Consider the following 27818-nt stretch of genomic DNA (forward strand, 5'->3'; position numbering starts at 1 on the left):
ATCGCGGTGCGATGCCGGAGTGCCGGAAGGACAGCGCGTGGGCGAATATGCGGAGCTGTGGCCTGGGGGACCTGGGGGTGGAGAGGTGCGGGGGGGGCCGCGCCTGGAATAGGGCTGGTGGCAAGTGATGCTGGGATCAAGGGACATCCTCCCCAGTGGGACCCAGTGTACCTGAGAGATCAAGAGTCCTTAGCAAAGGGGGACTTGGTGGCAGTCCCCCTCCCAGTGCCCCTTTTTCACAGGTGCTGGCACACCCCAGTCCCCAGCAGAAGGGGATTCTCTGCACCATGGCCCCAGCTGCTGATAGAGCACTCTAGGCTGTGTCAAAAGAACTCTCTTTATTACAAATGAGTGGGTGGTTGGCATAGTGGGTGGTTGGTGGAATGGGCAGGGGCAGGAGTGGTCAGAGCCCTGTATCCCACCCCGACACATCTCCAGGTGCCAGCTCCCAGTGGGGCTCAGCCCGACCTGGCATCACTGACTCAGGAAAAAGACAATTTTGTCTCAAATTCATCTGTGGTTTGCACCAGGCAAACACCTCTGTGCAATGGAGCCAGCACTGGCAGGGGTGGCACGATGCCAGCTGTGACAAGAGCCCTGCTCCCCATCTGGGGCTCCCTGGGCTGGGAAGCTGCCAAGAGGTGACCCCAGAACCCCCATCCCTCCCTGTCAGGGAGACAGTGAAGCCCCCTCCTCAGCTGGGGCTGCCCACAGCCACACGGCCCCCAGGAGTCAACCTGTGAGATGGGAGCCCATGGGTTGGGAGCAGTGGGCAGGGAGCAGTGCTGGCTGGACCAGCGGCTGGTCAGGCCCTCAGTGCTGGGGGCACTGCAGGATGTCGTACTTGATGTAGCCCACCCGGTCCACCTGGTAGTGTGGCGTCATCCTCCAGTAGAAGTCACCCCGGCAGAAGTGGTACTTGCCTGAGCCAGGAGGGGAGCAGAGGGAATGGAAAGTCAGCAGGAGGCTGGCTGTGTGGGGACCCATCCAGGGGCTGCCCAAACAGCAGAGGCACCTAGCACCCTGCACCTTGCTGGGCTCCTGCCAGCCCCACCACAAGAACCCACCGGAGTTGATGGTGTGCCCCACCCCAGGGCCATTCCCCACACACCCAAGCATTCTGAGTCTGGTACCAGGACAATGCAGTCCCTGCCTGCAGGAGGCTTGGGACAGCCCGGGGGTTTCCACATCACACCCACACACCCGGTTCCACTCACCTTGGTAGAGGAACACGTTGCGTGAGTCAAGGGGGACACCAGTGAAGACGTCGTCGATGGCACGGGGGTAGCCCTTGTCCACCCTCTGGACCTTGACATCCAGTCTGTGGGAGAGCAGAGCTGTGCTCAGGGCTGCCAGGAATCCCCCTCCCAGCCCCTTGCCAGGCGGCCAGGCAGGCACTGTCGCTCTCTGGTCCTGCTCACCTCCAGTAGTTCTCCCCACTGAAGAGTAGCACTTTGCCCCGGCCCCGCTGCAGGGCCCCTGAAATGCGGCCGACTTCCTTCCCTATCCCCAGCTTCTCAATACCTCGGGGGCCCAGCATGCTTTTCCCAGAAAACACCCAGAACTGCCGACCTGCGGTGGGAGATAGCTGGTGTCAGCTGGCCCCGAGGGCGCCCCGGCTGCACCGGCTCCTCCCACAGACGGTGGCAGCAGGTCCGAGGGCAGAGGGGGCAGAGCTCACCGGCAAAAAAGAAGACTCTCTTGGTGAGCAAGTCCTGGAAAACGGCATCAATGGTGGCCGGGACACCAGGCCAGGTGTCAGCAACAGAGAAGGCACCCTGGATGCCCGATTTCCAGAAGGATGAGTGAGTCCAGTATTTCCTGGTGGGAAAGGTTAGCAGTCCTGATCACCTCAGCCTGGCATAGTCCAGTGTCCCCCCCGTGCCCCCTGCATAGCCTCCTGTTCCCCCACATCCCTTCACCACCCCAGGAATTGCCAGGGAAGGAGGAGCCAGGTGCTGCTGCTCACCCATCCTTGAAGAAATACAGCTCCCCATTGATCTCTGTGATAGCATCAAAGTTCCTCTCCTTGCAAGCATCCCGGCTGGGGTCCACGGGAATGGGCCCAACCGTAGGCTCCGGTGTCTCCTCCTCTTCCTCCTCAGTGGTGGAGGTGCTGCCAGCCTCTGTGGGCAGGGGCTGGGGCTCCTGTGTGGGTACGGGCTGGGGCTCCTCAGTGGGGGCAGGTGCAGGTGCAGTGGGCTGAGGGCCAGAGCCACGACCTGAGTGATTAGAGGGGAGGGTGTGAGGCTGGGGTCAGCCTGGTGCTGTGGGCCCCCTGATGTGCCCAGCTGCAGTGCAGCTGCTCACCATAGAGGTACTGGATGCCCTGGACATCATCGGGGTGTAGCTGGAAGTCCTGGATGTAACTGTACATGGGGTACATCAGGGCCTCACGCACACTGGAGTGGTCCAGTCCTAGTGAGTGCCCAAACTCATGGGCAGCCACCAGGAAGATGCTGTAACCTGGGAGAAAGCACTGGCCTCAGTGCCCAGCAGGTCACAGTGGGACAGGACAACCTGTCCAGAGACCATGGGCCCCACTAGGAGCGCAGTAGCATGATGTGGGTCTGGGGGACACAGAGAGGAATGCAGGCATGGAGGGTGGTACCTTGGTCAGGGCAGAAGCCCCACTTCTTGTCAGTATCGTAGTTGCTCGTCGTGGCACACCAAAGCTTGCTATCCTTCCGGCCCTGGCTGGTGCAGGCACTGTAGGACTGCCCCAGGAAGGTGAAGGGGAAGACACACGGGTCCCCCTGGGAGTTGCCGCCGATCACCGCCGTGTCTGCAGTGCAGTGTCAGTGGGGCTGTCCTCAGCCACAGCAGCCATAACCAGGGACCTCCCTGAGATCCCTCACATGCCCACCCTGCACACCCCCTCCCTGTGCACACCCCCACACCCTGCTGGCACCTCGGTTGGGGCAGAAGCCATATTTCTTGTCCTGGTCGAAGTTGGCGGTGGTGGCACACCAGCGGTAGCCGTCGGAGCGCCCGTCCGTGGTACAGGAATCGTAGGAGGTGCCATCAAAGATGAAGGGGAAGATACAGGGGGCCCCATCACTGTTGCCACCATTGGTGTAGAGGACTGTGGGGCAAGAGGGAGTGAGGAGGGCCCCAGACACTGTGGGGCTGGGCAGGGGCTGTGGCCTCTGCTACTCACGCTCGCTGGGGCAGAAGCCATATTTCTTGTCCCTGTCATAGCTGGCCGTGGTGGCACACCAGGGCAGCCCGTCCTTGCGCCCCTCCGTGGTGCACTGGGAGTAGGAACGGCCCTCAAAGATGAAGGGGAAGTGGCATTCGGCACCGTTGGCATTCCCATGACGGGTCTTCACCACTGCTCAGAGAGAGGCAGCTCAACACCAGGTCTGGGGCTGCTGCCATCAGACCCCCTGGCCTGCCACACCCTGCCCTTACCTAAGCCAGTTCCCAGCGTCCAGAACTCATCATCATCAAAGTGGGCATCACCCTGGATGCCCTTGCCTGGGGGAAAAGCATGGGCCAGGAGCCCATCCTTTCCATCAAAGGGGTATCCATCTCCATGCTCTGCAGAGAAAAGCAGAGAGATGGCACTTAGAGAGCAGCCCTCATGCTCCTGATGTGCACACAGACCTTCGAGCCCTGCTGGCACATGTAGGGGCAGAGGGACCCTCTGCAAGGAGACATAGGGCAGGGATCACACAAGTAGGGTGTGTCATAACCCCCCTTCTCACTCCCTGCCTGCCCACGGGACATCACCTTGGCTGCCAAACATGATCATGATGTCTGCCTCGCCACTGTATATCTGGGTGAAGGTGAGGGGGGTCACGTCACTCCACACTTGGAATGCCCGCTTGAAGGCATCATCGATCACTGCACGGTCCAGGTCGGGGGAGTAGTTAATCACCCTGCCAGGGACAGAGTGAGTCAGTGCTGCCAAGTCCCCTCCCCATGCAGGAGAGACCCTGCTCTGTGCAGGGATGTGCACCCACCCCGGGAGGATACGGTGGCATTGGCATGGCTGGCCAAAGCAGCCACCACCACCCTCGGCCCAGGGCTCAGATGGTTTCCCAGGCACCAGGGAGCAGATGCTGACACAGTACCAGCTTGGCGCTGGCAGTGCCGAGACCCAGCTATGCTGGCAGCACCAAGCCCAGACAAGGGCTGTGCAGAGGCTGCTGCCCACCTGGTTCCTCAGGCTGTCTCCATCCCCCTGGGACCATCGCCCTGGGGACAGAAGGGTTCACCTCCAGGACAGACTCACCGGTAGGTCAGGTCCATGTGGTCCCATTTGAGGTTCCCCTCAAAGGTGAGGAAGGTTCCCACATCGGGGACACCACAGCGAGGAGCTCTCATGGCCTCCAGCGTGGTGGCATCCAGCTCCCCCGTCTCCTCCAGGCCCAGCTTCTTCTGCATCTTGCGCAGCGCCTTTTCCAGGGACACGTGCCTGCTGCCCGTCTTTGCCTCTGCCTCCGTGGTGTAGCCAAACTGCAGCAGGTAGCGCTGGGGAGGAAAGGCAGCCCGAGGGGTGAGAGGGGCAGGAGGGGGTTCCGACAGCACCAGGCACCCATCTCAGCCTGGGCACCTCCCAGAGCTCAAGGAGATAAACAGCTCTCAAGCTCTGCCTGCAGCCCTTCGCTGCCACCCCGGGAGCCCCTGGGAATCCTGGATGCTGGGAGGGGACCACGGGGCCATGCTCCCCTCACCTCCGCCAGCTGCAGGTCCGGCAGGGTGCTGACCAGATCCCCCGGGAAGCTGACAACTGCTTGAGGCTTGCCCTGGAGAGGGGCCGCGCAGCAGGAGACAGCCAGCAGCCCCACGGCGAGCGGGGCCAGGAGGAGCAGTGCCATGGTGTGTCGGTGGCAGGAGGGCTGTGGCTGTGCTGGTCCCCGCTGTCTGCTCTGGGTGCTGCCCAGCGCCCCGCTCCTATTTATGGGGCAGGAGGGCAGTGAGTCACCCTCAGACCCCTCAGAGCCGATTCACACTCTCTTCTCCCTTCCCACCGTGACGAAACACACACTCAGGCTCCTCCGATCGCTGCCTTAACTGTTTCATCACCTTGTTTACTAAACACGCTGCATCCTGTGGCCACACAAGGACCGGATCCGGGGAGAGTGGCTGGGCAGCTGCACTGGACCATGGCACAGCATGGCATGGCCACCCTGGGCCTGCCCTGCACAGGGCAGCTGGCAGCCAGGGGCACTGCCCTGCTGGCCCCAAGACCGTGGTGGGTGTGAAGGAAGCAGAGGATCCCTGTGGGCTCACTGGGCACTCAGGACCCTGCAGCTGTGTCATCCCACTGCCTGATGCTGAGGTTGGCTGGCCAAGGGCTGATGGTGACAGAGCCAGACCCATGGAGGGCATGGGGGCAGAGCCAACAGCAGTACCTGTGCCCCAGCACTTGCAACCCACCTGCCCAAGAACTGTGAGCTTGGACCCCCACCAGGGCACTGCATCTGTCCCCATGTTGCCATTGCAACTCCATCGTTCCAGTGGGTCAGAGTGTTTCCAGCAATAGAGATCCCTGTCGCTCCCCAGCCCATGGTACCTCCAAGTCCACATGCCAGAAGTTGAGTGGCAGAGCCCCACAGGAAAAGGGACAGTGCCTGCCCAGGAGCAGCTCTGGGTCTGGGGACACCCCACCTGGTGCCATGGGACATGGAGGTGCCGTATCCTCCCTGCCTGGCTCTGCAGGGTGCTGCTGACTCAGGTTCCCACCCAGCACAGCACAGACATCAGCATGGGATGGTGTTTTCCTGCTTCTCCCAAAGTGCCGACGCTTGTGGGAACAGGAGCGGTGAAGGGGAAAGAAAACAGGGATGAGAAGCAGGGGGAAAACAGATGGCAGAGAACAAGGCGCAGTGTCAGCGAGGGAAGGGAGGGAGGGGGGGAGGGAGGGAGGGCTGCTGCAGCCCAGCAACGCTGCCTGAGACACAGGTCTCTGGCTGGATCCCCTGCCCCAGCTCTTGCTGACCTCGGGCACACAGGGCTCCACGGGGTCCTTGGCTGGCTTTGTCAGGAGGATCTTCCTGTCCACCCCAGTCCTGTTGGTGCCTGTCCTGGCTCCCAACAGACCCAGACTGTGTCCCAGCTCTGACTGTGTTCCCCCTGGCTCTGGCTGAGCCAAACCAGCAGTTCCCAGAAGACAAGCAGGTTGTATTGGCAGCCAGCATAACTGGGGATGGTGAGAGGAGGGGACCACACTCCCTGTGCCCTTGCAGAGGAATCCTCATGCCCAAGGGAGGGATCATCCCTGGGGCAGTATCACCTGCCAGGTGCCTGGGCTGGCCGGGCACACTACTGGGAGGAAGCAATGGTGAGAAATCAGGGGGTTGCCTCACACCCCACCACAGTCCTGCAAGAGCAGCCCCTGTTCCCTGGTGCAGGAAGTTGCTACACAACCAGCCAGCATCCTGCACCGGTGTGACAAACATGTCCAGCCAAGCACCTCTCACAATGGGACACAGCCCAGGGACCCCACAACCAGACCAAACCCACCGCCCCTTCTCACAGGGTCCAGCCTGCCCCCCTCACTCTTGAGCATGGCCCAGTTCTCTGCCAGGCAGGAGGCAGCGGCTCCCTGTGCTCCCTGCCAGGCTGGCAGCTGAGGCAAGAAGGGGGCTCTGCCATGGTGCTCCAGTAACCTGGGGCTTCTGGGGAGCAGGGACTGCTCCATATCCTCCACTCTGCAGGCTGCCAGGACCTCACCCCACAGCACAGAGCTGTGGATGGATCTGCAGAACCCCCAGGGCAGCTCAGGAGAGGAGTCATGCCAGCTCCCGGATCCTGTCAGAGGGCCAGATCCGGCTCAGGCCTCCCCAGTGCTGTAGCAGATCTCTGGGCCTTTCCCATGCTATTCCCATCCTTCATTTCCACCATGTGCAGGAGCCACAGCTCCCACAGCCTGGGCACACCACCATTGTGCTGTGATGCTGGTGGCATTCTGAGGGCAGAGCCATGGCCCAGTACCACAGAGCAACTCTGGCAGGAACGGGGCTGGGAAGGGAGTGGGGGCTTGGAGCAAGAGATGGCAGGAGGGGCCAAGAGCCAGTACCCCACATGCCATGGACTCTGTCCTGGCCAGCCCTTGAGCTGGGCAGTGGGAGCCCCAGTGTGGAGTTGCTGACCACAGCTCTGCCCTCGTCCTGGCCGCTCCCACTGACTCACGGTCCCGCTCACCAGCTTCCTCCTGGCACCATCCCGGGGGATTTTCTGGTGACTCTCTGGAAGCTCATCAGGGAGCAGGGCCAGGGCAATAGGGAAACCCCCATGTCTGGCAGTGCTGGCAGCCTCCATACCAGGCAGGGAACTCTTGGGCTGGGCTTGGCACTGCTGGCATGATCCCCAAGCGAGGCTGCCTGGGCCAGTTCAGCTTTGGGAGCAGGAGCAAAGCACAGGTCCCTTGGCATGGGCACGTGTGGAGGGATGCTTGGGGTAGCTTCTATGAATGACAGGAAGGAGAAGAGGGCAATGGTGAGCAGGGGCAGTGCTGCAGGCTGTGCCCAGCAGAGACCTCAGGAGCTGTGCCCAGCCCAGGCTGCCTTGGCTCTGTTTACTCCCAGAACCCCCGAAAGGATGGGTGAGATGGAAAAAAACACGCAGATATCCTCCATCCCAGACACTGCCTGAGCCACGAGGCTTCCTGTCACCACCGTTTCTCCCAAAAGGGGAAGGAACAGCCACCACAGCCCCTTCCCACGCCCTTACTCACAGCTACCCTCATGTAGACCCTCTGTGGGAAAACTGGTCCGGGACCCCGGAGGGAGAACCCTGGAGGGAGCTGGTTCCCTGCTTGGATCCCTGCCTGGGGCAGAGGCTGACAGGACACAGTAGCACCTCTGTGAGGCTGCAGATCTCCTACTGGGACATGCTGGTTTGGCCAGCAGTGAGGACTGGGGGGATTGTGTGGAGGCAGGGCCTGGACCCTCCCCAACTTTCTTCCTCTTGTGCAGGCAAGCAAGGTGGGGGTCAGCCAGGGAGGGAGTGTGGCACCAGCTGGCCAGGGGAGAGGATGAACAGTTGCAGCCACCAGGTGCACCAGGGTGCCAAAGGTGTTGGAGAACTGAGGAGCTGGGAGTGAGGGGACATGCGGCTGCCACAGTCACTGCCTCACACCTGGGCACCCTGGGCAGGGGACAGGGGAGACAGAGGAACGAAGAACAGGCCCAAGCGTGTGGATGGCATCAGGTGCCCTCCCAGTGCAAGGGGTTGGGAAGGAGCAGTGGCAAGGGGAAGTGGGGTGGGGGAGAGTCAGCATCTTGTGCGGGTGAGACAGCACCGGGTCAGGAAGACCAAGTGCCGGTTGCATGGGGAACACAACCTGTGAAGAGGGAAGGGAGCACTTGGCAGACACCACAGGGAGAGTCAGTGCTACAGCTGCCATGGCACAGCCAGCCTCCCCAGCCAGTGGGCAGGGCACCAGTGCTTGCCCCCAGACAAGCTGAGCAGCTGCCAACCCCACTGCCCTGAGCTGCAGTGCCCCAAGCCCACCCCTGCTCCTGTCCCACGGGCTCTGCAGCACCCCATGTCCAGGGAGCAGAACTGACAACTCAGCACTGGCTGACCTGGCCTGTTATGTGCATGGTGACCTGGGCATGGGGGATGCTTGGCACACGAGCAGGACAGGGCACAGGGAGCAGCTCTGCGTCAGAGACTTGGAGCCCCATCACTCCTGCTCAAGGGCTCCAGACAGAAACAACATTCCTGCACACACTTCCCACATCTGCTGCCCTGGCGCTGGCCCTGTGTGGGCTGGACTGCAGCTCCAGCTGGGCCCAGGACCCTTCCTGGCAAACCACCCCTCATGCCACAGCCCTGCAGCAGTTCAGCACCACCAGTCCCCAGCCTCACATCCCTTTCCTGCCTGTCCCAAGCTCTGTGGATGCACCTGCTCAGCTCCTTGCCTGTCCCTTGCCTCACCTGGGGAACTCCCCAAACCTTGGCACCAGCTCCTTGCCAGTCTTTTGTCCCTGTTTTCCCGGGGCAGGAGGTGACGTTCTGCGCTCTCAGCCCCACTGACCCCCAGCTCTGGTGCTGCTGCTCCCACAGCCTCTTGTCTGGGTGAGGGTGACGTGGCCGGTGTCACCGGGCGGCTCACCCCTCCCTGCAGGCACTGAAACCAACACTGCCGTGTCACCACCCCTCCCAGCTGCAAAACACACATGACGGATCCCCTGGCTGCCACACCAGCTCCCAGCACACGGGTGGGTGGAACAGTCACCTCCCTGTGTTGGGCTGGGATAGCCCCCTCAGCCCCTGCACACCCTGGGAACCCCCCCTGTCTGTTGAGGTTCCACGCAGAGCTCCATTTAGCAGGCACTGGGGCCAGCAGCCAGCACAGTGGCACCTGTGCTGAGGCTGCCAGACAAACACTGCAGGGCTCTTGTGCTTCACGACTTGCTTTGCTGTAAACTCTGTCCCATCCCTTGACCCTCCTCCCACCTCAGCTTCTGCCTCCAGCTTTGACCAACCTTTGTTCTACCAAACTTTCCCACCTGCTGGAAGCAGGAGCACAGGGTGTTTAGGCAGGTGAGAGGGGTGCAGAGTCCACAGTGCCTTCGGGAACGAGGGTCCATGGGCACTCCTGTGACCATCACCCCCTCAGCATCCCCTCCGGGAGATGTGGAGGCATCTCCTGTCCCTCACGGGGGTGAGGCAGCGGCTGGGAGATGAGAGGGGCAGGACAGGGCTGGGAGGCCACCAGCTCCGGAGGGCACAGCTGCTGTGCCAGACCGTCAGTGGCACAGCACAGCACGGGTGGGCATCACTTTGTCCCTGACGGTGACACAGGGACGGCAGCTGCCTGCTAAAACAGGAAGAGCGGCAATTGTGACAATGACAGGGAACCTGCCCGCCCGTGTCCGCGCTCCAGGGGACACCGCGGCGCCAGGAGCCCATCAGTGGCAGACAGGCTCGGGAATGAGGAGCGGGGGTTTGTGGAGGGTGGAATATGGGCAAAACTGGTGGTATTTAACTGTAAACTGCGCCAAGCAGAAGGAAGGGCGGTAGATGCAACACGCTCGGGTTTCAGTAAAACATTTGACAACTGTTCTACAGCTTGCTGCCAAATTAACTCAGAGAGGCTCAGTTGTCAACACAGGCATATGGACAAAGCCCAGGCAGCTCGGGAATGGCACATGGCCTGGCTGTCCTCTGGGAGCTGCCTTGGCCACACGACCTTTCCAAACCGGGTATCACAGGAGGAGAGGAGGGCAGCCCCCCAGGTTGCTGGAGCGCTGAGATGGGAGAGCTGCTGTGCTGCCAGGGAAGAAGGGCTGGGGAGCACCTGGGTGGGAGCCACTGGCTCTGTGGGAGCTGCCACATCCCCACAGGGTGGGCAGTCACCCCAGAGCTTGCGTGGTTGTGATGCCATCCCATGGTGCAGGAGGGAGGGCAACTGAGCAGAGCAGCCCTGCAGGACCAGTCATGGGCAGGGCTGCAGGACTGGCAGAGCCCAGGAGCCCCAAGGCAGTGCCAGGGACTGACCCCCCATTCCAGGGAAGCTTATCCAGGCAAAGCCCCGTGCAGGGGGCAAGCACAGGGAACGGGAAGAGCCCAGCACAGCACATACCCAAGGCCTCTGGGGCCCTGCTACACACACAGTTCTCTGCCCACCTTGTTTATTTTACTTATATTTCAGTAATTTGCTGATTACCATTTTTTAACTAACCAGCAGTGATGAATCAGCAGCACGGGAGAGGGTGGAAGCCAGTGGCCTTGGACCGTGGCTCCGAGGTCCCAGGGTCTGGGAAGGAAGCCACAGGTTCCCTCCAGAAGGGGAAAAAAAACACCCAGCAGCAGGAGCAGCAGTTCTGGCAGGCACGGAGGAGCCAGCTGTTTGCATCCAGCAGCTCCAAACACATCCTGGAAAGGCTGTTGATGCTCCCAAAGCCTTCCGGGAATGGCAGCCACGGCTCCCACACGGAAACAAGATAATACACATGGGAGATGAAGCGCATGGCTTGGCACTGCCTTTGCTCCTGCCTGTGGGCAGGTCAGGCACTGATGGTGCAGGAGGCAGCAGGACAGACAGGACACATAGGGAGAGCCCCTCCGTGCCCAGGGCACAGCCATCAGCAGCACCTCCCACCGTGGGGGGCAGAGCCAGGGCCAGAAAACTGCCTCCTGCCAAGGGGACCATGTAAGGATGCAAGTGGCCTCACCACAGGCTTCCATGGGCTCCTCCAGCCTCTCAGGACCTGCTGGGAGTGGCTCCTGCCTGTCCCAGGAGTGCCTTGCCAGAGCCCAAGGTTGGCATTACAGCTGAGGCCATGAGTTCAGCCACAGCCTTGGTGGCCACCGAAGGCAGGTGTTATCCTATGGCACTACCATTCATGCCAGTGCTCTGGGAAGTGGGGCTCCCAACTGGAACAGCTGGCACAGGAGGGATGCTGCTCTTTGTGTAGGTACCAATGGCCCAGCAAGCCCTGCTGCAGGGCAAAGGACCAGAGAGGTGCCTGGTGAGATCCTGTCCCAGGTCACTGCCACCCCTGCATGGAGACATCCCCCAGGAGTGCCCCAGGAGCCTTCTCCATAAGCTGGCATTGCTGGGAAGGCACAGAGCAGTGAGGCAATCTGGTGTGAAGAAAAACCATTTCCTGCTGCAAGGGCTGCTTTGCTCAACGTTTTACAAAATGTGCTGATGCAACTGCCCTTCCCAGGTGGGATATAAATATAAGCCTTGATGTGGATTTGTGCCCTGCAGCTACACAAACATCGTAGCAATGTTTTCTTTGAAAAGAAAAAAGGAAACAAGGAGGAACAAACAAGAGCAGATGACAACATCACCAGCAGTGGAAGTCGGGGGTTCAGGTTGCAGAGGGGGGAGAGGCTGAGGCTCTGCCCTGGGCACCGTGCTCAGCACAACCACCTCCTATTCTGGGATGGTGACCGAGGCCATGAGCTCATGGGGGAGCTATTGTGGGAGTGGGTCAGCAAACTGTGCCAGGGAGGGGCAGCTCGATGTGGCCACAGAGCACCAGTAAGAGCGGGACCTCAACCAGTGCCACCCATCGGCCACTCTCACCCTGCCCAAGTGGCAGCTTCTCCTTCCCAGTGCCACATCCAGAGCTGTGAAACTTCCCAGAGACTGGGACAGCCTGTTGGTGCAGCCCATCAACCAAGCTCACTGAAACCTCCTAACTAAAGCCTCGTACCCCACCCGAGCCTGAGCGCTTTGTCCTGCAATCACAAGCACTGTGTTGTCTCCTCAGCCTGTTCCCAAAAGGCCTTTAACCTGCTGCTCCCCCCACTAAGGTATTTGGACGCACATCCAACGCGTGCCACAGCCCTTTCTGGATTCTCTTAAGCCTCTTGCTGAGATTTCTTTGTGTTTTCTTTGGCTCTGCAGTGACTTCAGGCTCGGGGCTGCAGCAGCAGAGCCTTGTCAGCGAGGCTGTCCCCGGCTCCGTGCTCTGCCTGGCCTGGAAATCCCCGGCTCTCCAGCCCGGCGGCACACGGCGCTTTAAAAATAGCAGGTTACCAATTGCAGAAAGCTCTGCTGGGACAATGCTCCGACACAGAGGACATGGGGCACCTCTGAAGGGCAACAGGGAAGCTGGATGCAACTTTACATCAGCCCAGCCAGCACCAGGAGGGTCCGTATGTCCCCCTGAGGCACCCAGAGCTCAGGCTGCTTTGTCCTGGAACCATCACCCATTGGGAAAATCCTTTATTTGTCTCGCACAGCAGCTGACTGAAGGCAGAAACAGGAAACCTGCAGGTCTGACACAATTCCATTCTGTTTCCTCTGCCTGGGAGGCAGCTTTTGCCAGGGGTTCCTCCAACACCACTCCCCCTCCCTGACAGAAACAGAGAGCTTCTCCCAACAGGGAGCACAGGGACACCCCAAGCCCAGACAGAGCCAGGCCATGGCTGGTCACAGGCTCTGCCAGCCTGTGTGAGCCACTGAACCATGCAGAGGGGACATCAGGCACAGGAGCCCCCCATGTCCTTCCCAGATCTGCTTCCCCCACAGAGCTCCACAGGACAGCTTTAAAGAACAGTAATGAAGAAAAAACCCAGTCCCTCAGCTCCCTCTGGGCTTCTGGCGTGTTGGTGACGGCAGCAGCACACGGGGACTCGGCCCCAAGGCAGCGGCAGCAGCGCTGCGGCAGCAGGAGCGCTCACACGGCCAGCCGGGGGACAGCTCTCACCGCTGCTGTCTGCCGGTGATGGATGAGGGCATAAACCTTTCAAGGATGCATTTAATTAGCTTGAAAAAGAGCCGGGAGGTGCAGGCGCGGCAGCTGGCGGAGCGGCGCCTCTGCTGCCTCTGGCGGGCACGCGGGGCTGGGGGCAGGACACGAGGGACCCGCTGAGCCCCGCGGGGAGCACGGGCCGGGGGGGCTGCACCCCGGGACACTGCCTGCCTCCCCCGGGAGCACGGGCATCGCGGCCAAACCCTGCGGAGCGCGGACCCAGGGCGCTGATCCAGCCCAGCACCCCGGCTCGGATTCCTGGCACGCTGTGGGAGCACTCGCAGCCAGCGCCAGACGAGATACTGTCTGTCCTCCTGCCGCTGGCACCACCTCAGCACCGCCGTCCCGGCCAGCGACACGGTGGCACTGCCACCCCGGCCCGCACTGCGGGCTGGCTCCGTCCCAGCGGCTCCTGAACCCCCGCACCCCGCATGTCCCTGCGGTGGGCACCCCCCGTGTCCCTGCGGTGGGCACCCCCCGCGTCCCTCCCGCGGGCGCCCCCCGTGTCCCTCCCACGGACACCCCCCGTGTCCCTCCCGCGGCGCCCCCCGTGTCCCTCCCGCGGGCGCCCCCCGTGTCCCTCCCGCGGGCGCCCCCCGTGTCCCTCCCGCGGGCGCCCCCCGTGTCCCTCCCGCGGGCGCCCCCCGTGTCCCTCCCGCGGGCACCCCCCGTGTCCCTCCCGCGGGCGCCCCCCGTGTCCCTCCCGCGGGCACCCCCCGTGTCCCTCCCGCGGGCACCCCCCGTGTCCCTGCGGTGGGCACCCCCCGTGTCCCTCCCGCGGGCGCCCCCCGTGTCCCTCCCGCGGGCGCCCCCCGTGTCCCTCCCGCGGGCGCCCCGCAGCAGGCTCAGCCCCAGCAGGGCACAGGCACAGCACGGCTGAGTTTCTCCCAGGAAAACACCGGGACAGAGCCGTGCTCAGCGGAGCGCTACAGCACGAGAAACATGTTGGTTAAACATGTCAAAGACACCAGCACGGAGCAGGGCCCCGCGCACAGGCCCAGCCCAGGCCATGCACGGCTCGGCTCGGCCCGGCTGGAGCGTCCGGGACAGCAGCGCTGGGGGAGCCGGGGCCGCTGCGGGCTCCGAGCGCAGCCCTGCGGGAACGCTGTGGCAGCAGGAGGTGCGGGCAAAGCAGAAGCCCCCGGCCAGTCCAGGGCAGCCCCAGAGCAGTCCCAGACCAGCCCAGGGCAGCCCCCCGAGCACGGGCACCGGAGGCACTGCCGGCAGCTGCGCGTCCGCTGCCATCTGGGCAGGGGGAACCACCGCGGGGGCACAACGGGGCGAGCCGGAGCCCAGCAGGAGGTTGGGCCGCTGTCCAGCTGCGGAACTGCCATCGAAAGAGGCAACTCTGGCAGGACGGAGCCAACCGAGCGCCGGGGCCGCTCCCGCGCCGGGAACCACGGACAGCGCGCTCAGCAGGCACAACGCGGCGAGGCCCCGCGGCGAGGCCCCGGTCGCTGCGGGAATGGGTGGCGCCGGCCCACGAGGCGCGCCGGTCTCTGCGCCCGCCGCGGGCTACGGAAACGGGAACCGGAGCGCCGGGACTGCACGGCCCGCCCGCGGTGCAGATCCCGGTTGGGGCGGGGCCGGTCAAGACCGCAGAACCCCGCTGGGAGCCCGGGCAGGGCCGGGCCGGGCCAGGAGGGAGCGGGGCGGGCGCACCGAGCGCCGGTCCCGGCCCGGAGCCGCCGCCGCCACTTCCGCGTTCCCGCCACGTGACCAGCGCAACCCGGCGCGACGCCGACGCTCAGGGCCCGGGCGCCGCTTCCTGACGCCATGACGCAGGATCGCAGCACCGCCGAGAGCCCTCCGCGGGAAAAGTAGTCCCCGGCGGGGCGCCGAGGCCTCCCCGCTCTGGCGGGAGGCGCTGCTCGCCCACGGGAGCCGATGGTGGCGGCGGCCGGGACGAGGAGCGCGTCCCCGCGGCGACGAGCGCGGCGGGCGGGGCGGGGGCCGGGCGGCGGTAAGTAGTCCCGGCGCGGGGGCCCGCGCGGCCGAATCGCTGCGCGGCGCGAGGGCGGGGGCCATGGCGGCCGCCGTGGTGCCGGGTCCGGCGGGGGCGCGGCGGGGCCGCGGCGGGCCGGGTGAGGGCGCGGGCCGGCGGGCGGGCGGCGGCGGCGGGGCCGCCTCTCCCCGGCGCGGCCGCGGCTCCCCCGCCCCGGCGGCACCGGGGCCGCCCCGCCGTGTGCGCGCGCGCGGAGGCGGCGGGGGGGACCCCGCGGCAAGATGGCGGCCGAGGCCCGGGCGGGGCATGCCGGGCCCGGGGGCACCGGGCGGCACCGGGACCACCGGGAGGGCGCCGGGACCCCCCGGCAATGGGCTCGCCCGGCCGGGATCCCCCGCGGCTGCGGCCGCCCGGGCCGGGGGGAGCGGGCGGCGGGCGGCGGAGGCCCTGACGGCGGCGGTGCCCCCGCAGGTCGAGCGTAGCGGGCCCCGGCAGGGCGGGCATGGAGGAGAATGCGGTGGAGAGCAGCAGCGACGCGGCCCCGCAGGCGGCGCGGGAGGAGCCCACCGAGAGCGGGCTGGGCGTTGGGAGCTCCGAGGCCGTGTCGGCGGACAGCAGCGATGCCGCCGCGGGGCGCGGGCGCCGCTCCCGAGCCGATGACTCCGTTGTGGGGCAGAGCTCCGACAGCAGCGCCATCTCCTTGGTAGGCGCCGGTGGGGACCGTGGGGCGGCAGGGAGGGCAGCCGCGCTCCCGGGGACTGGGGGCTTCGTTGGACGTTTCTGGCAGACTGAGCTCTGGCCCGGTGTGTGCTCACCGGTGTGAGGAGCAGAACTCCCCTTGGTAGTAAGGGCAGCCCTGGAGGGCCAGGTCCTCGTAAGCACCAAAGGATTCTCTCTGGTGCCTTTCCTGGCAGTTCTGCATTGATGCACAGGGTTGTTTGCATATGTTGGCTGCCCCAAGGGTTTGGTCTGGTAAAGGTGTCTCAGCTGAGCTGAGCCAGACTCCTTTTATTTTTTTCTGCCAGGAAGAGGTCTCAGAGAGTAGCTCCAGTACAGATGCCATTCCCCGGATTTACCTGCCAGACTCATCCTCCATCGCCCAGTCCACCTTGGTCTCCAGTGTCTCCACTGTGAGCCAGTCCATCATGGTGTCAGAGTCCCCACAAGTCCTGGTCCACTCCAGTGTTGTGACTGATGGAGCCACAGCGGTGTCAGACTCCACTGCATCCACATCCTCAGACCTGGGCTCTGCCATTGACAAAATCATTGAGTCCACAATCGGGCCTGACATCATCCAGAGTGAGTGTGTGATCCCACAGGGAAATGGCCTGGGGGTCTGGGAGGGAGCTGCTGTTGTGCCAGAACTCAGGAGGTGGGAGGAAATATGGACATGGAATCATTAGGTTTGGAAAAAACAGCTAAAATTATCCAGTCCAAGAGGTCAGCAGGGTTTTCTCTTCTTGCCTTGCTGCAGTGGCTGGAGGGTTTGACAAGGAGCTTGTGTTACTGGACAGCCTTCCCTCTGTCCAGCTGCTCCCTCAGCCCAGGCAGGCTCCATCCCTGGGGCCAGACCCTCCTCCCACCTTCCCCTGTGTCTGAGCTGGGGTTGCCCCAGTGCAGCCCCGGCCTGGCAGTCACCACTCTGCTCTGCTCCCCCTGCCAGGCTGCATCGCTGTCACCAGCGCAGAGGATGGAGGGGCAGAGACCACCCAGTACCTCATCCTGCAAGGCCCTGATGATGGTGAGGGAGCGCCCTGGGCTGTCTGTGGGGGCTGGCTCTGCCTCTGAGCCTGTGCCACTGGAGTGGGGCCTGGCTCTGCCTCTGAGCCTGTGCCACTGGAGTGGGGCCTGGAGGGAGTGTCCCAGCTGGATCAGTCACAGCACCTCTACCACAGTCCTGCTGGGTGTCTGTCTTGGTTTGAGATAAGCAACTGCCAACCCCCCCAAGCACAGAGAGAAAAGCCTCCCTCCTAACACCAGGGAAAGGGAGGAAAAGAGAGGGGGAAGAAAAAAACACTTCAAACCACGTTTATACTAAAACTACATATATTTTTACAGAAAGGAAGAGACAATTAGAAGAGAGTACAAATATACACTCACACAAGTCTGCAACACACAACAAATTCCTCACTTCTTAACGAACACACAAACTTTACTGTCCTAACTACACATTACTTAAGAAGAAGCTTATTCCCCAGGGAGACAAACTCAAGCAGAAAGGAGAGACCCAGAACAACACAATTTACTTTCCTGAGGTACCCTGTGAGCCAGTGGTGGGCCTGGTCCTCTCCATCCCCCCTGGGGCAGCATCATGTGTCTTCCCAAGAGGAGGCTGAGAAGCGACTGCCTTAACCACTCCCACACTGGTTCCTACTTCCCTGGAGATGATGTCATAATGTGGTATGGAATACAAAGTTACTGGCTAGAAGAGGTCAGCTGTTAGCTCAGCCCAGCTCAAGTCAGCTGACAGCTTTGGCCTAATCTAAACTTCAGAGCCCAAATCTAGGCCCACCTGGGTGAACTCATAACAGTGTCTGTTCCTGAGCTCGTGTTCAGCCCTGTACCCCCAGTGTGGGTGCAGCCTTTTGAGTGCAGGTGAGGGTCTGCCCCTTGGCTGAGTGGGCTTTGGTGTTTCAGGTGCTCCCATGGTGTCCCAGATGGCCACGTCTGCTCTGGCCAATAGTTTGATGATAGAAGCTGTTGCTGACGGACCCACCTCCACATGCCTTGACCAGCCTGGCCCTTCAGACCCTTCTAAACAGCTGCAAGTGGTGGACCTGACTGCACAGCCAGACCAGCCTCAAGAAGCAGATGGTGGGGAGGAGCTGGACCAGCCAGACATGGAGACCCTTGAAGAGATGATGGAGGTGGTGGTGGTGCAGCAGTTCAAGTGCAAGATGTGTCAGTACAAAAGTGTGTCCAAGAAAACGCTGATTAACCACATGAAAGAGCGTCACTTCCAGCCAGGTGTGTGCCAAGGGCTGAGGGAGATTTACCTCACTGCTGACAGGCTCTGCTCTGTCTGGAGAAGAAACAAGGGAGGAGTTGGAGCATAAAGGGTTATTACAGCACACAGTCTGGTAAAGAGCTTTTGACCTGTTCTGTGTGGCAGTGGGTTCAGCTCTGGCTTTGAAGAGGGGACGACCACGAAAGAGGGGAGCTGCTCCAGGGACAGAGGAGGACGAAGCCCCAGAAGAAGAAGATGATGATATCATGGATGCTGGTGCTATTGATGACCCTGAAGGTAGGACTTGCTCTCCCCACATCTTATGTAGTTTAGTCTCTTCCCAGCCTGACATTTTGGGGCACTTGCCTGCAGAGGACAGTGACTACAACCCAGCTGAGGATGAGCCCAGGGGACGACAGCCCAAGTACGGCCGCACCGTCCCCACGTCCAGCGAGGAGAGGCTGCGTCGGCACCCGGGGAGACCCCGCAAGCGCCCTCGTCTGGAGGACATGCCTCAGGATGGACCAGAAGGTGAGAGGGACAGGAGGCAGCATCCCCATGTGGGACTGGAGCAGGGACTGGTACCCCAGCTCCCAGATCCCACAGCGGGGGTGTGACAGAGCTGTGCTGTGCTCTGTGGAGCAGGAGGGGAGGTGGAGCCCCTGGTGACATCCCAAAGCACACCGAGCCTTGAGCTGCAGAACTCGGAAGCAGCCAGTTCCTCTGGCCTGGAGAATGGGGTGGGGGAGAGCCTGGTGGAACCGAGCATCAGCCAGTCTGACTCCGAGAACAAGGACCCTTCCTCCAACACGGGTGCTGAGGACACAGACGTCGTCCCCCGGCGGCGCGGGCGGCCCTCCCGCCGCTTCCTGGGCAAGAAATACCGCAAGTACATGGGGCGCAGGTGAGGGGGGTGTGCTGGGCCCTCTGGCCTCTGCCCAGGGCCGGTCCAGCCCGTTGGCCACTGCAGCTCTGAATCCTGCTCCTGTTCCTGCAGGTACTACTACAAGTCTGCCAAGCCCCTGATGCGGCCCTACCTGTGCCGGATCTGCGGCTCGCGGTTCCTCACGCACGACGATCTGCGCTTCCACGTCGACTCGCACGAGGCCAACGACCCGCAGCTCTTCAAGTGTCTCCAGTGCAGCTACCGCTCCCGGCGCTGGTCCTCCCTCAAGGTGAGCTCTGTCTGCCCTGCCCCGAACTCAGGAGTGCCCGGCAGCCCCAGGTCTCATGGCCCTGCTTTGCTTCTCACAGGAGCACATGTTCAACCACGTGGGCATCAAGCCCTACAAGTGTGAGGAGTGCAGTTACACCAGCGTGTACAAGAAGGATGTCATCCGGCACTCCACGGTGCACAGCCGGGACAGGTGAGGGAAGCGCAGTCCTGGGGTCTGAACAGCACCGACACTGTTCCTCCTACTCTGGGAGAGCAGCCATGGCTGCCCCTTCCCATGACCTCCTTTCCAAATCAGGGGGTTTTGGTGTCTGGGTAGCTCAGACTTGGGGTATAGCTCACACAAGGGGCTTTTCTTTTTTCTATTTCAGGAAGAAGAGAGCTGATCCGGTGAGTTTGGGTACTCTGTTTGTCTCTCAGCACTGTTAATGGGAAGAGGCACATCTGGGTCTTTCACAAGTTCTCGGTGCCTCGTTGAGGGCATTGTTTCTGGGAAAGGCAGCCTAGGTCCTGCAGGGGGAGAGGGTAAGGAAACTGGTGAATCAGTCCAGGTGAGCTCATTTTCACGCTCTCCATCCAGCCACCAAAGCTGAACTCCTTCCCATGCCCCGTCTGCAACCGTGTCTACCCCATGCAGAAGAGGCTTACGCAGCACATGAAGACACACAGCACAGAGAAACCTCACATGTGTGACAAGGTGAGGGGGGCACAGCCTGGGGAGGGGCTGGGTGCAGGTGGGGTTGGGCAGGGGGTGAACACTGCTTCGCTTTGTCTCACCACAGTGTGGGAAGTCCTTCAAGAAGCGCTACACCTTCAAGATGCACCTGCTGACACACATCCAGGCCATCGCCAACCGCAGGTACGAGCCCGGGGCAGCCTGGGCAGAGCCTGTGTCCTGCTCCCCTTCAGCACCTGTGATGGGTGGCTTTGTCCTGGCAGGTTCAAGTGTGAGTTCTGTGACTATGTGTGTGAGGACAAGAAGGTCCTGCTGAACCACCAGCTGTCACATATGAATGACAAGCCCTATAAGTGCAATGTCTGCAAGTATTCCACCTTCCGGGAGGACTTCCTGGTCTCACACATGGCAATCAAGCACACAGGTGAGAGGAACCTGAGGTCCTGCACCCTCCCTTCTCCCGGAGAAGGTTAGAGCCTGCCTGTTCTCCCCTCCATCCCGAGGGCCTGACTGTCATCCCGGGCCCTGCAGGAGGAAAGCCATTTGCTTGCGAGTTCTGTCACTTCACCACCAAGCACAAGAAGAACCTGCGCCTGCACGTGCAGTGCCGCCACGCCGACTCCTTCGAGGAGTGGGCGCAGAGGCACCCCGAGGAGCCGCCCTGCCGCCGCCGCCCCTTCTTCACCCTGCAGCAGATCGAGGAGCTGAAGCAGCAGCACAGCCAGGTGCAGGCGCCAGCTGAGCCGGAGGCCAGCCCACCGGTGAGTGCCGTGCCCAGCCCGGCTCCTCCCAGGCTCGCTGCCTGCCATGCTGTCAGCTCTCCCTCTCATGCAGGTGCCTCTTGGCCCCACCACCCGCCAGGCGGTCCAGGCCGTGGCAGGAGCAGAGCCCCCTGTCCTCTCACAGGGTTCCCTGGAAGGGGCCACCATCATCTATGAACAAGGTGAGTGAGCTCCCAGGAATGGGGTGGGATGTGGTGGAGGTGGGCAAATGCCTACCTGACCCTCCCCATCTGACCCCCAGATGTGGCTGGATCAGCAGAGCTGGCCACACAGACGGCCCTGGATCTCCTGCTGAACATGAGTGCCCAGCGAGAGCTGGCCACAGGCTCACTGCAGGTGAGCATGCCAGGCCTGCATAGCGGTGGCAGAGGGAGGTTTCCCAGCCCTGTTCCACTGCAGGGGTGGCTTGCAGAGCCTTGCACCCCTCAGCTGAGCTGCTGTCTCATGCAGGTGGCAGTCGTGAAGCCAGATGATCCAGGAGAGACGCTGGAGCCCTGTGAGCTGCCAGCACAGGAGGAGGGGGCAGAGGTGGACTCCAAGGAGCAGCAGCAGCAGAAGTTGGTGATGCTGCACATGGCAGAGCCTGGGCAGGCACTGGTGCAGGAGGCTTACGGGGAGGAAAGCCTGGGTAGCTCAGAGCTGCAGCAGATCACCATCCCCTTCGGTGGGACAGCGGAGTACAGCATCATTGCACCCATCAGTGAGGAAATCCAGGCCCCTGGAACGCTGTACAGGTCTGCTGTAGGGGAGGAGCAGGGAGAGGGAGGCTCTTCTGCTCTCCAGTGAGGAGGCTTTGAGTGGTGAGGAGGAGGAGGCAGGTCCTCACTGACTCTGTCCTCTCTGGCAGTGAGGAGGAGAGCTCTGTGGAGACCTCCCATGCAGTTGTGGTGAGCGGAGCTGTGGTGACAGAGGAGGCTCTGAAGGATCACAGTAATCACTACATCATGTCATCCAGTGTCCCGAGGAGCCAGGTGCAGACTGTGGAGGTAAGGAGCTGAGCCTTCTCCCCGTCCCAGGCAGCAGTGTGAGCAGGTGTGACTGGTGTTTCTCTCACAGTCCCTCAGCGGGGATGGTGCCTTTCCCTCGCCTGCGGAGGGCCAGGAGGCACAGCCCGCCGGTGTCAAGTGGCCCCTGGTGCAGTGTGTCACCAGGCAGCTCCAGAAGGACTCATCTTTATCCCCAGCCTCCGAGGGGCAGGAAGTCTCATCCCCAAAGGTCAAGTGGCCTGCTCTCCAAGGTGTGGCCAAGAAGCTCTCATGCAAGGTTTCCACAGCCAAGAAGCTCTCATGCAAGATTTCCACAGCCAAAAAGTTTTCATGCAAGATTTGCACAGCCATGTTCACAGGGAGAGCAGAGATGGAAAGTCACAAGAGAGCCCATATTGGGCCCAGCACCTTCAAGTGTCCTGACTGTACCTTCACTGCCACGCTCTGGCCGGAGGTCCGGGTAGGTTCCCTGGCATATAGCAGCCCCGAGAACCAGGGGTTTGGAAAAACAGGGAGTTTCTGACCTGGCTCTTGTCCTCCTGCCCCAGAGCCACATGGTCCAGCACGCCAGTCTCCGGCCACACAAGTGCCCCCACTGCAGTTTTGCCTCCAAGAACAAGAAGGACCTGCGCAGGCACATGCTGACCCACACCAACGAGAAGCCCTTCGCCTGCCACTTCTGTGGGCAGAGGTGAGTGATGCAGAAGGGCTGTTCCTACTTTGGGAGATCCCACAATGCTTTGCCACAGAGAGACAGGATCTTGGCAGAGATCATTGCCCCAGCCTTGTTAGAGAGGACTCTGCCCCTGGGAACAATTCCTGCTGCATGCAGGTGGACTCGGCTTCATCTCCAAGGAAGCTCTGCATGGGGAGGTTTGGTCACTGATGAGAACATGCTGGAAGCTGAGATGGGCTGTGTTCTAGGATGTGCTTGTGGTGCCTGTGGCCTGGATCTCTGCAGAGAGCACAGGGTCCTGTGGCAAACCCCACCTTACTCTGCTCCTCCTGTAGGTTCAACCGTAACGGGCACCTCAAGTTCCACATGCAGCGTTTGCACAGCTCAGAGGGGAAGAGGTCAGGGCCTGCTGCTGCCCAGCAGACCATCATCCTGAACAGTGATGAGGACACCCTGGCCACCCTGCACAGTAAGATGTGTCCCTGTGACCAGGGCTGATCTGCAGATGTCCTGCAGCTGGAGCCCTGTGCAGTATTCACCCAGCCCATGGGCCAGGCCGGGCTGAGTTGGGGTTGAGGCCAGGAGGATCCTGCTGTAGTTGGGATTGCTGGTGGGAACAGAGACCAGGGGTTGGGGAGCTTTGCAGAACAAGGGGTCCCATATTCCCTCCAAGCAGGTCCTGGTAAATCAGTGCATGCAGGAGCAGCTCACGCTGGAAACAGAGTTCAGGGTCTGATGTGGAGGGTGTGTTCTTCTCACAGTGATCTCTGCTGTTGAGAGGGTTTGATGTAGCTCTGACCTTGTGTGAGCAGAGCCAAGAGATTGCCCCACGCTCCTCACCAGGGTGAATGCCAGGCAGTGGCCTCTGAGGGAGCAGGGCCATCAGTGGCCCCAGCGGTGTCCCCACTGCTGTCCCCACCAGCTCTCTCTGCATTGCAGCGGCTCTGCAGGCTGGCCAGGCCGTGCTGGCTCCTGAGCAGCTGCAGCAGGCTCTGGGGCAGGAGCACATCCTTGTTGCACAGGAGCAGAGTGTCACCAGCCAGGTGAGTTGGGTCCCTCGGCCTCAACCTCCCTCCCCCAGCGCTGTGGCCCAGCCCTGCTGAGCACACAGGGCACTTCCTGACCTTGCAGGAGGAGGCAGCTTACATCCAGGAGATCACAACTGCTGATGGACAGACAGTACAGCACTTAGTGACCGCTGACAACCAGGTGAGGGGATACAGGAGACTGCCCAGTGGGAGCTGGGAGAGCTGGGGGCAGTGGGGTGGTGAACACAGGCACAGGAGACAGACAGCTCTAGCCCTTTGGTGGTGGGGGTTGGTGGGCAGTGGTGGTCTTTCCTGGGTCTGAATTCCTATGTTTGCAGGTTCAGTACATTATTGCCCAGGAAGGTGTCCCACACTTGCTTCCCCAGGAATATGTTGTTGTCCCAGAGGGACATCACATCCAGGTGAGCTTAGGCTGTCCTCTCTCTTCACACGGTGGGTGGGGCTCGTGGGCTGCCATAGGTGGGGCTGAGCCACCTTGGGTGTCCTCCAACTTCCTCAGCTCAGGTCGCAGCTTTGCTGGGGTCCTGGACAGCAGCAGTCCCTAACACAGCCTCACTTGTGTGTCCCCAGGTACAGGACGGTCAGATCACCCACATCCAGTATGAGCAGGGTGGCCAGTTCCTCCCGGAGTCACAGGTATGGGGCCAGGCAGGTGCGGGAGGGGCTGCTGTGGGGTGGTCCCTGAGCCTGCCTGGAGAGGGTGATGTGAAACAGAGGGTGCTCCAAGGCTGGTGTGTGGATGCAGTGACTGGCCAGAGTGGCTCCAGGAGGGGCCCTCCCCTCAGGGCTCCCCTGTTCTCCCCTCTGCAGATCCAGTACATGCCTGTGTCACCTGAGCAGCAGCTCGTCACCCAGGCACAGCTGGAAGCAGCGGCACACTCGGCTGTCTCAGGTAGGAGCAGGGCCCTGGGCCAGCTCAGCCAGTGCTCTCAGAGCCTGGGGTGCCAGTGCTGCTGGCAGTGATGGTGGGGATTGACAGGAAGCCTTGCAGCACACTTGGGCGGGAGAGCTGGGAAGGGCAGGCTGGATTGCAGTTTGTGGTCAGCCATGGTGTCTGAGGGCAGATCTTTGCTCATTCCAGCCTGTCAGTTCTGGAACAGTTAACCAGAGCTGGGCTCCGTTCACAGAGCGTGAGCCCCGCGTGAGCAAGGTGCCCTTGTGCCCCTTCACTGGGAGCAGAGGGGAACGTGGCGGGGATGGCCCCGCCTGGCAGCACTGACCTCCCTGCCCTCCCTGCAGCAGTGGCAGACGCGGCGATGGCCCAGGCCCAGGGCGTCTTCAGCACTGAGGCAGCGGCCGAGCAGATCCATCAGCTGCAGCTGGGCATCAACTTCGACGTCATCACTCTGTCGGACTAGCACCGGGCGGGGCTGGACACCGGCTGGGCAGGGCCACGGCGGGGCAGCCACAGCGGGGCAGCCACCCAGCCAGCAGTTGCCTTATTGCATCAGGGATGGAAGGGCCATGCCCGAGCCAGAGTGGCACAGACACGAACGTGGACATGTTGCTGCTCGGCCCTGTGCATCCCCCAGAGACTGCTCAACAGCCACAGGGGCAGCCTTTGTGTGGATGGTCTCTTTGACTGTTGCACTTGGTGGTCTGGAATCCCTTTTCCTGGACTGTCTGTGCAGCCATGCATCGATGTCTGCCTGGCCCACGGGGTCCTGGGAGAGCCGTGGGGCTGAGCACAGTGTGTGGGGCAATGCGAGAGGCAAGGTGTGTGCAGCCACAGCCACTTGCTCCCCGCAGCCATGGGGCCTGTGGTCCTGGTGTGCCAGCAGCCAGCCCTCCCATGGTGTCTCTGGCCTGCAGGCAGGCAGCAGCAGGGCTCTGGACTGGAGAAACAAGGAGGCAGAGGTGGAAGATGCTCTATTTTTCTTTTGAAGAGGGATGGACTCTGGTGTTGGTCCATCAGTGGTTGTGGGAGGGTTCAGCTGTGACATTCTCAAGCTTTGACTATGCTTATGAATAAAAAGGGATGGAGACCTGTGTGTGTGCCTGCCTGGGGCTCCGGGTTCCAGCCAGTAGGGGTGGGACAACCCAGGCTCCTCAGTGTGGCCTCTGGGGCTGGGGCTGTGGGAGTCCCAGAGCCCAGCACTTGCTGCACCCATCACTGCCGGCAGACACGCTGGGCTATCGGCTGCCTCCCGCCTGAGTGACCTTGAACTCACGGGGAAGGGAGCCGGGCAGCTGGGACAGCCCTGGGGCTGGAGTCATGAAATTAATCGAGTGGTAAACAGCCTAAATCCCGTGTAACTCTGTCCCGAGCCCCGCACCGCCCTCCTGAGCGGCTTGTCTGGGCGTATTTACATGTGATTATAACAGCTAATCGCGGAGTTTAGTTCTCTGCTCCTGCATTAAACTGATTATCCATGGAGGGGGAAAAGGCTGGGAGTCACCCAGCCTCTGTGAGAGCCTCTGTGAGGCCCAAGCCCCACAGCTCCAGGACAGGGCAGTGCCATCCCTGAGCACTCTGATGGGCTCTCCCTGTTCTCGTGGGGCAGTGGGCTGTTCCCCTTGACCCCCATGGCAGTGAGGTGTGTGTAGTCCCACACCTGCCTCGGCTCAGCAGTCCTGGCTGTGGCTCCATCCTGGCTGTGACTGTTCCTCTGCCTTCACACCAGCCCTGTCCCTACCCAGTGGTGCTGGTGCGTGGCTGTGCCTGCCTGGCTATGGCTTGGTCAGTGTCCAGCTGTGCTGTTGGCTGGCCATGGCCCTCTCCAGCTGTGCTGTGCAGGGTCAGGGTGCAGTCGCAGCAATCCACAGGCGCTTTCCTAGATTACAGCCCCATTATCTAATCAAGTGGATCTGTGGCACTGATTAGGGCTGGAGGAGTCTTGTGGGGACAAGGTTATGGGGCCACTGCAGGGCCGTGGCCAGGGCAGGTCCGTCCCAGCCAGCAGCACTGGTGTTCCAGCTGCCCTGTGGCTTCCACACATGGGGCTACGCAGAGCACAAGACCAGACACAGTGGGGTGGATGGGACCAGAGATTCCACTGCTGCTCACTGGGAGCTCCAGGTGCTGCTGGGTCTCTGGCCATGGGGCTCTGCGGGGGCTTGGGACCCCTCAGTGCTGGCACCTCAGCCCTGGGACCTTCTGTTGTCCCCAGGGCCTGCAGGGAGCCAGGGATGCAGCCAGGCTCATTAGCACCGGTGACCTTCGCCTTCCCGTCCTGGCCAGCGCTAAGCGGGTTTGTTACATATTTAATATCCTGAGAGCGTTATTAGTCGGTATTTAATGACGGATACAACCTGTGGGATAATCCCAGTCTTAGCGGGGGTTGCAGCGGCAGGAGCGAGCGGCCCGGGGGGTCATGGGCTCTCGGGGCCCCTCACACAGCTGCCCAACACTGCCCTGCCCACCCAGTGCCCCCACTGCACCAGCCACAGGATCCCCAACTCTTCTGGGGCTGCAGGACCCCTCCTCTTCACTGCTCTGCTGCTGGGGATCCAGCGGCAGGTATGGCAGTGCTGGGGCTTGGGTGAGGACCTGGCCAAGCCAGAGGAGGAGCGGAGTGGGGCAGCACGGGGTGTTGTTCTCCCACCAGGCATGATTTCAACAGCTGTTGGCCCTCCAACCCAGCCCTGCACAGTGTGGTGGGCTCTGCCAACCCCAGCCCCAGGACCAGGTCGGGGTTGGTGTCATGGACAGGACTGATGCTCCTGTCACTGCAGTAAAGCCCGAGATATGCTGTGTCCTTGTGCCTGGGGGTGGCTGTGGAGCTCCTGTGGGCCCCATGCCCCAGCCCCTGGGTGCCACTGCACCCAATCCATGGAGGCTGTGCAGGCTGTGCAGAGCTGGGGGCCATAGGGGGCACAGGGTGCTGGCTGGTGCCAGGCAGGGGAGGAGGACAGTCCCTGCCAGTCCCTGCCCAACAGTAGCTGGGGGAGGGGTATTGGGTGCCCCAGATCCTGCTGCTGCTCTCATGGGTCCTAATACCCCCTAATCAGCTGTCAGTCACTGCAGACCCCAGCAGGTATAAAGCACCCGGGAGCAGCTCCCCGGCTCCTCTCCTGCAGCATGGCAGCACCTCGGGGCAAGAGGAGCCCAGGGCAAGAGCTGGGGAGCTGCGGGGGGCCTTGGGGGACCCTGCAGGGACCCCCTCAAGCCCTACTGCCCTGCCCCTACCCCTGCCCTTACCCCCTGCTGGCAGGGTACAGCCTCCTGCCACCCCGTGTGAGCCTCCTGACACCCTTGGTAAGTACCACACTGCAGATCCAGGGGGCCAGGGCATGGAACCCTCCCAGAACCGGGATGGGGCTGTGTGGGGTGGGTGGGGTGAGGGCTTGGGACCTGCTATTCTGTGTCCTCTGTGGCTCCCCAGCATTGCCCTGCACCCCCACCCTTCCCTCCTGCACCCCAGCACTTCGGGGTGTGCATGGGAAAGGATGAGGACAGGAAGGACAC

General features: G+C 62.1%; 2 protein-coding genes across 5 annotated transcripts; one reads left to right on the top strand and one right to left on the bottom strand.

Annotated features, from left to right (window-relative positions):
- Nucleotides 1-331: 331 nt before the first annotated feature.
- MMP9 (matrix metallopeptidase 9) lies at nucleotides 332-4965 on the bottom strand. The gene is made up of 13 exons (XM_071572697.1): nucleotides 4683-4965; nucleotides 4241-4479; nucleotides 3736-3884; nucleotides 3415-3543; nucleotides 3161-3334; nucleotides 2912-3085; nucleotides 2612-2785; nucleotides 2311-2466; nucleotides 1970-2222; nucleotides 1682-1821; nucleotides 1422-1572; nucleotides 1218-1321; nucleotides 332-923 (listed from the first exon to the last, which is right to left on the bottom strand). Exons 1-13 carry the CDS (start codon nucleotides 4824-4826, stop codon nucleotides 814-816), a joined length of 2097 nt encoding a protein of 698 aa, XP_071428798.1. The 5' UTR covers nucleotides 4827-4965; the 3' UTR covers nucleotides 332-813.
- Nucleotides 4966-15178: 10213 nt separating this feature from the next.
- Nucleotides 15179-25395, top strand: ZNF335 (zinc finger protein 335). Of its 4 annotated transcripts, none has more exons than XM_071572930.1 (28): nucleotides 15179-15259; nucleotides 15592-15823; nucleotides 16146-16419; nucleotides 16784-16861; nucleotides 17758-18087; nucleotides 18233-18364; nucleotides 18440-18598; nucleotides 18713-18971; nucleotides 19065-19242; nucleotides 19322-19434; nucleotides 19613-19631; nucleotides 19822-19938; nucleotides 20024-20100; nucleotides 20181-20341; nucleotides 20449-20678; nucleotides 20752-20860; nucleotides 20941-21035; nucleotides 21150-21433; nucleotides 21547-21685; nucleotides 21756-22145; nucleotides 22234-22376; nucleotides 22697-22830; nucleotides 23301-23404; nucleotides 23493-23570; nucleotides 23728-23811; nucleotides 23981-24046; nucleotides 24221-24302; nucleotides 24650-25395. In XM_071572930.1, the coding sequence occupies exons 2-28, from the start codon at nucleotides 15623-15625 to the stop codon at nucleotides 24766-24768; spliced, it is 4155 nt and encodes a 1384-aa protein (XP_071429031.1). In that variant the 5' UTR covers nucleotides 15179-15259; nucleotides 15592-15622; the 3' UTR covers nucleotides 24769-25395. The 4 variants fall into 4 exon arrangements, with proteins under 4 accessions (XP_071429031.1, XP_071429033.1, XP_071429032.1 ...); XM_071572932.1 differs by having other exon boundaries at nucleotides 20779-20860; XM_071572931.1 differs by having other exon boundaries at nucleotides 18713-18956.
- Nucleotides 25396-27818: the final 2423 nt, after the last annotated feature.

The sequence above is a fragment of the Pithys albifrons genome, chromosome 18, assembly GCF_047495875.1.
Source record: "Pithys albifrons albifrons isolate INPA30051 chromosome 18, PitAlb_v1, whole genome shotgun sequence".
NCBI classification, from domain to species: domain Eukaryota; kingdom Metazoa; phylum Chordata; class Aves; order Passeriformes; family Thamnophilidae; genus Pithys; species Pithys albifrons.

Excerpts from the sequence above, each read along its gene's own strand:
- MMP9 (XM_071572697.1), bottom strand. The coding sequence starts at position 4,826 with ATGGCACTGCTCCTCCTGGCCCCGCTCGCCGTGGGGCTGCTGGCTGTC. Across the intron at positions 2,223-2,310 it reads GGGCATCCAGTACCTCTATG|GTCGTGGCTCTGGCCCTCAG; the intron begins GTGAGCAGCTGC and ends CTAATCACTCAG. Across the intron at positions 1,822-1,969 it reads CTGTATTTCTTCAAGGATGG|GAAATACTGGACTCACTCAT; the intron begins GTGAGCAGCAGC and ends CTTTCCCACCAG.
- ZNF335 (XM_071572930.1), top strand. The coding sequence starts at position 15,623 with ATGGAGGAGAATGCGGTGGAGAGCAGCAGCGACGCGGCCCCGCAGGCG. Across the intron at positions 20,342-20,448 it reads CATGGCAATCAAGCACACAG|GAGGAAAGCCATTTGCTTGC; the intron begins GTGAGAGGAACC and ends CGGGCCCTGCAG. Across the intron at positions 20,679-20,751 it reads AGCCGGAGGCCAGCCCACCG|GTGCCTCTTGGCCCCACCAC; the intron begins GTGAGTGCCGTG and ends CCTCTCATGCAG.